This window comes from Onthophagus taurus, chromosome 6 (assembly GCF_036711975.1).
Source record: "Onthophagus taurus isolate NC chromosome 6, IU_Otau_3.0, whole genome shotgun sequence".
Classification (NCBI taxonomy): domain Eukaryota; kingdom Metazoa; phylum Arthropoda; class Insecta; order Coleoptera; family Scarabaeidae; genus Onthophagus; species Onthophagus taurus.
The window spans coordinates 22,162,507-22,169,195 of NC_091971.1; the positions used below are offsets into that span (position 1 = coordinate 22,162,507).

General features: G+C 29.3%; 2 protein-coding genes across 2 annotated transcripts; one reads left to right on the top strand and one right to left on the bottom strand.

Annotated features, from left to right (window-relative positions):
- Positions 1–3,070: 3,070 nt before the first annotated feature.
- LOC111421490 (TATA-box binding protein associated factor 12) lies at positions 3,071–4,052 on the bottom strand. Its single transcript, XM_023054656.2, has 3 exons — positions 3,668–4,052; positions 3,423–3,615; positions 3,071–3,372 (listed from the first exon to the last, which is right to left on the bottom strand). The coding sequence occupies exons 1-3, from the start codon at positions 3,962–3,964 to the stop codon at positions 3,245–3,247; spliced, it is 618 nt and encodes a 205-aa protein (XP_022910424.1). The 5' UTR covers positions 3,965–4,052; the 3' UTR covers positions 3,071–3,244.
- Positions 4,053–4,296: 244 nt separating this feature from the next.
- Positions 4,297–5,033, top strand: LOC111421489 (Mediator complex subunit 20). The gene has a single exon (XM_023054654.2). It carries the CDS (start codon positions 4,363–4,365, stop codon positions 4,987–4,989), a length of 627 nt encoding a protein of 208 aa, XP_022910422.1. The 5' UTR covers positions 4,297–4,362; the 3' UTR covers positions 4,990–5,033.
- Positions 5,034–6,689: the final 1,656 nt, after the last annotated feature.

Consider the following 6,689-nt stretch of genomic DNA (forward strand, 5'->3'; position numbering starts at 1 on the left):
GGGTGGTCAAAAATTGAATTACCGTTTCTCCATATTCAATGGCTAGAAAGTCGAAAATTTTAAATGGAATGCCCCGTATTTTTTTACCCTATCAGAAAGGGAATTTAATTCTCTACAAATTATCTGTAAACATTCCTATACCTATTTATTGTAGTTTCCCTGATATTGGGAAATTAATCAAAGCATGCACGGAATGCGGGAAAACGTTTGATTTTTTTATTAGAAGGCCATGGAATTTTGGCAGTTTTTGGTCCATATTTGTGTTATTGTTGTTGTTACTTACTTTTGATCACGAGTGAAAGTCATTGTATATCATGGCAAATTATTCCAACGCCGATATTTTAAATTTGTTTTATATTCATGGCGAATGTAATAAATTTTTGGATAGGACGTGTCGAACATTTAATGAGAGATATCCAAACCTAACGACTATCACAAAAAAAAAATTTCGAAAAATTGAAAAGGGTTTTCTTAGTTCTACAAACATCGAAACAACAAGAAACCGTAAATTCCCTATCACCAGTGATGAAGATAATGAAATAAATGTCTCATCATATTTTATTGCTTACCCAAATTCTTCAGTAAGAGGTGCCTCGGTCGATTTAGGTAAGTAATATCTGCTAAGAAAACTTCCTTAGTAAATAAAGTGAACTCTTTAGGAATATCTCGCCCATCATTGAATATCATCGAATATTATGCCGATACTAAATGCATACAATATCTTACAGGGCCTTTTTCCGGAAGATTACATAAAACGACAGCAATTTTGCGAATTTATGTTAGTTAAAATTCAAGAAAATCCTTTATTTTTATCGCGATTTATTTGGACGGATGAATCAAAATTTTCGAGGGAGGGTATTGTTAATAGACACAATTTACATATTTGGGCTGCCTCATGCTGTCAGAGAGGCAAATTTTCAACAAAAATTTAGTTTTAACGTTTTTGTTTTGTTAATGGGAAACCAATTTCGTTTTGAAATTTACGATGAAAATTTAAATAGTCAACGATACTTAAAAATTTTAAGAGGTACAGTACTGATTTTTGCGAAAGTGTGCCTCTTAACACATTTATAAATTGTTGGTATCAACTGGATGGAGCTCCAGCACACTCTTCAGGGCAAATTTACCAACAATTAAACAATTTGTTTGATGACCGGTGGATTGGAAGAAATGGACCATGGCAATGGCCTCCACGATCTCCAGATTTAACACCATTGGATTTTTATTTGTGGGGTCACTTAAAAAATCAAGTGTACAATTCACCGGTCAACACGCGTCAAGAGTTGCGTGCACTACGTACTATTGATGGCGACCAACTTCTACGGGCCACAACCGTAGAAGTCGAAAGAAGAGTTGAAAAATGTTTAATGATGAATGGTCAGCATATTAAACAGTTTTAATTTTTTTATAATTTTAAGTTTTTGTTTTTTTATATGTTATTCATTCTAATTTCTGTTATTAAATTGTTGTTTTTTATTGTTTCATTTATTCGTTTTTCTGTTGGTTATTTTTGGTAAATAAAAGCGAGCAAGCTAAAGGTTATTCAACCATAGTTAATTGTAGAAATAATACCAATAATAATTTAAATAAATTCAACGATGAACTGTCAAAATGTCTTGACCTGCTAACAAAAACACAAACGGGCTTTGGGATTCTATGTCTGATTTTGATTAATTTTCCAATATCAGGGAAACTACAATAAATACGTATAGGAATGTTTATAAATAATTTGTAGAGAATTAAATTTCCTTTCTGATAGGGTAAAGAAATATGGGGTGTTCCATTTAAAATTTTCGACTTTCTCGCAGTTGAATATTGAGAAACGATAATTCAATTTTTGACCAGCCTGTATAAGATTCTCTGATACAACAAATGACAATCTATTTGGCAACATCTGTAGAGTAGTCGTGCCAATGCAGAGCTTTTTTGAATGATCGTTAGCTGAGATATGGGCTTTTAAAGACCATGGTGAAATTTGTCAAAAAACACTTAAAATCAAAATAACTCGAAAACAAAAAACGCTAGGTACCAACAACTTTTATTAAAGTCAACATATTTTTTTACGTATAATTGAAAGGTGTAATAAAAACTATAGCATTCTATTTAAAATAACGAAGTTGTGGTCTACTTCCGGTAGACCGGAAGGGGTGGCCATCTTGAAAATATTTTAGATCGAAAGTTTAGAATAAACAATCCATGCTACCAAAATTTCAAACCACTACGAATAGTGGAACCTTAAAAGGTTCTAACGAACCAGTTACGTGAGACACCTGTATATAAATATATCTCTGTGTGGGTGGGACATAGAGATATTTACTTTTTAATACATAATGTATAGAAAATAGAAAAACTATGGTCACAGCAATCAACTAGATATTTTGGCAGCCAAACCTATTTTTAGTTATAACTTCGTAATGCTGTACCCCATAACTTTGGTTTTCTGGAACAATAACTAGAACAACCCAGAACAACAAAGAAAATCTGATTTTTCCAAAAATGGGGGGCTAGTCAAAAAAACCCGTTTCTTTGGTTTTTCTCGCCAAGTTTTTATTTTTTCTGTTTACCGCTTTGGAATACTGTAGAACAACTCTAGAACAATCCAGAACAACAATGAAAATTTTAAAAATCAAAAAATGGGGGCTAACTTCCCGCACTTCGTGGATCAGAAAATTTTCAAATTAACATACGTTACGTAGAAATGTTCAGTGATTACAACAAACTTTGTCGCAATTTGTTTTATAGAACGGTTGCGAAGATATCGATCTCTAAAGTGAGGGGCCTTGACTTTTTGCACGGATAGTAGTCGCTTAAATTCGTTATAAAATATAATTTTTTTTTGTTTTGATCCATTTTTTGTGATAAAAGTTTTTAATATTAATGTCATGAATAAGCAATGTAATAAATAACTTAATAGAACAACTTGGGGAATAACCCAAGTTGGATTTTATCTGTGAGTGCTAACATTTATATTTAAATTTACTGATTTATTAATCAGATAACATTAATAGTATGACTTAAAAATGTTTTGTCCATTATATTGAGGTTTTATTGTAACAGTTTATAAATTGAATTGTCAATTTTTTTCATGAAAACATTTATTTAAAACTTAAAACCCATTTTATATTTATTACATGTACAGAATGAATCAAACAAAAATTCTTATTCTAAATAAAGATGGTCATTTTCGATTTTAGAAAAAAAAATTATTAACCTGATTACGATAATATTAATAATATGTAATAACTTAATATTTTTTCAAAGCTTTTCTAATGAGTGCGAGTCTTTGTTTGTGTGCTTCCGTGGTTAAACTTCTCTTATAAGGTTTGAGTTCATCCGTACCAAGTCCAGGAACCCACATGTTGAAATTACGGCCTAAAAAATAAATAATAAAGAACAAAATCGAAACCAAATTAATAATTTACTTATAAATTGTTGAATATCTTTAACTTCAATATTATTAACGTGACGATGTTTTGCTATTAAACTCGCGCCATTTAACACTCGATCAACAAACTCATCGACGTAACTCAATAAAATTTCTTCAACTTCATCTTCCATATAAATATTTGGGTCAATATCTCTTACCAGGTCAGCCATTCGTGTTTTTGTTAAAACCTAAAACACAAATTAATTAAATTTCTTATATTTTTAGGTAAAAGAAGATTACCTGAAGAGATTCAGAAGGACCAGATGATTGTGTAACATTTTTAACAGGACTAGTCCCTTGCACAGGGACAGTTTGAACATTAACTATACTTGAACCAGCTAAAGGCATGGTATCCATAATGACATCAGTTCGTATATCCCCTTGGCTTATGGTGTTTTGTGTTGTATGGGTAAGTGCTGTCGCTATCGGAATACTGTTGTTTGAATTAACGTTCACCACATTATGAGACAACGGGACTTGGTTAATAACAATATTTTGGGGCTGAATTATGTTGTTGGTTAGTGAAGGTAAAGACATTTTGATTGATTAAATTTTTAATGTGTTCACCGAAAGGTTCGAAAATTTTTTAATTAAAAGTTGTTTTTATTTGAAAAACTGCGAGATCGTGCGAGGTGAAGAGGACTTAAAAGCTAAAACTGACTTACAGAAGTTGTTTTGCAGGTTAGGTGACAATGAAACAACTTCACACCAATAAAAAATATCACCTACTATTTTTAATTTTTATTATTAATTTAAAAAATTATAAAAATAAATTAATCAAAATAAAAAAATCATTAAACTGATTTAATTTTATTATCAAAAAAGAATTAGTAGTTTTTATAGATTACAAATGAAGTTAGATGCGTCACTTTTGATAGATAAAATAATGACCTAACCTCAAACAACAAAATAAATAATATTTTAGAATCCTAATTATGGGTGTAACAGTTTTACAACATTTTCCTATCCCCGAAAATCAAACGGGGCCGACTACAATAGAATGGATAACCAAAAAAATAACCGCACTGGGAGCAATGCAACAAGGTCAATTTTTAGTCGATTGTGAAACATACATTTCAGTCCCTCAATTAGGAGCTCAAAGAACTGTACACGTTCTACACAATTCAGAACAACCAGCGACCGTTTTTTCTATACTTGAAACAGGGGCGAAAACCATACCTTTAATAACAGATGGATTATTTGATTTATTAATAATTAAAATGGTTAATTTTTACCAGAAACAAATTAAAATTGAATCGAAAGGGCCTAGATTTGAAATTGGTGATTTTTGTGTGAAGATTGGTTGTGTTACGATGAATTCGGCGTTTAAAGGGATTTTAGTTGAGGTTGAATATAGACCTTGTGATATTCCATCGATGTGTTGGAATTTACTCAGAGAATTTTTACAAGGATTTTTAGGAAACGTTGTTTTAAATAATCCACCACCTTATTTACAAAATAGATTACAAGAGGTGTATACACCTATTGATACTATTCAACAGTATTTGGAACATTTTACTTCTTACCGGAAAAGTGTGGGAACATTTCAAAATGTAAAATAGGTTAAGATAATAAATAAGGTTTAAATAAAATATTTTTTTTTGTACTTTCACTGATTTATTTTGTTATATTTTTGTCTGACTAGTTTCGCCCTAAAGGCATCCTTAGAGACTTTGTTTAAAATTTTATATACAATCAAATCTTGAAAAACATAGTCTGTTCAATAAAATATCTTGATAAATTATATTTAATCCCGAAATTACATGAAAAACACTTTAAAAATCTTAAACACCACGTTACATTTTAAAATGGAGAAAAATTAAATTATACACATTAAATTATTATATTAATTATTAAAGTTTATTTGCAAGTTGTTTGATATTTCAGCAAGTTATCCATGAAAATTGCAACATCTAAAATTTTATGAAAACTTCAAATATTGTTTTCTCAAAAACTAAAAGTTATTTTTCAAAACGGGTAGGTTCATTGAAAAGAGGACACTTTTATTAACACTTTGGGAAATTTTCATACCCATATTCCAAGAAATGAATTTTATACGAATTTTTAAAACTTAATCGGCGAAAATTGCAAAATTCGAAGAAATTGTAGATTATTTCAAAAATTTATTTCTCAAGAACAAAAAGTGATTTTTCAAAACGGCTTGTTGCATTAAAAAGAGGATACTTTAATTAATCATTGGTGATATTTACACAAAGATTCTTAAAGAAATAAATTTTATAGCGAATTTTGAAAGTTATCGATGAAAATTGCAACATCGAAAATTTTATCAAAACTTCAAATATTGTTTTCTCAAAAACTAAGTTATTTTTCAAAACGAGTTGGTTCATTGGAAGGAGGACACTTTTATTAACACATTGGGAAATTTTCATACTCATATTCCAAGATATCGATTTTATACGAATTTTTAAAACTTAATCGGCGAAAATTGCAAAATTCGAAGAAATTGTAGATTATTTCAAAAATTTATTTCTCAAGAACAAAAAGTGATTTTTCTAAACGGCTTTTTGCATTAAAAAGATGATACTATAAGTAATAATTGGTTGTATTTCCACAAGGATCCCTCAAGAAATTAATTTTATAGCGAATTTTGAAAGTTATCGATGAAAATTGCAACATCTAAAATTTTATCAAAACTTCAAATATTGTTTCTCAAAAACTAAAAGTTATTTTTCAAAACGTATACGTTCATTGGAAAGAAGACACTTTTATTAACACTTTGGGAAATTTTCATACTCATATTCCAAGAAATGGATTTTATACGAATTTTTAAAACTTACTCGGCGAAAATTGCAAAATACAAAAAAATTGTCGATTATTTCAAAAATTTATTTCTCAAGAACCAAAAGTAATTTTTCAAAACGGCTTTTTACATTAAAAAGAGAATTCCTTAATTAATAATTGATGATATTTCCACAAGGATAATCCAAGAAATTAATTTTATAGCGAGTTTTGAAAGTTATCGATGATAATTGCAACATCTAAAATTTTATCAAAACTTTAAATATTGTTTTCTCAAAAACTAAAAGTTATTTTTCAAAACGTGTTCGTTCATTGGAAAGAGGACACTTTTATTAACACTTTGGGAAATTTTCATACCCATATTCCAAGAAATAGATTTTATACGAATTTTTAAAACTTAATCGGCGAAAATTGCAAAATTCGAAGAAATTGTAGATTATTTCAAAAATTTATTTCTCAAGAACTAAAAGTGATTTTTCAAAACGGCTTTTTGCATTAAAAA

Coding starts and splice junctions, on each gene's coding strand:
- LOC111421490 (XM_023054656.2), bottom strand. CDS start 3,964: ATGTCTTTACCTTCACTAACCAACAACATAATTCAGCCCCAAAATATT. Junction 3,616..3,667: donor GTCCTTCTGAATCTCTTCAG/GTAATCTTCTTT, acceptor TTTGTGTTTTAG/GTTTTAACAAAAACACGAAT. Junction 3,373..3,422: donor AGATATTCAACAATTTATAA/GTAAATTATTAA, acceptor TTTATTTTTTAG/GCCGTAATTTCAACATGTGG.
- LOC111421489 (XM_023054654.2), top strand. CDS start 4,363: ATGGGTGTAACAGTTTTACAACATTTTCCTATCCCCGAAAATCAAACG.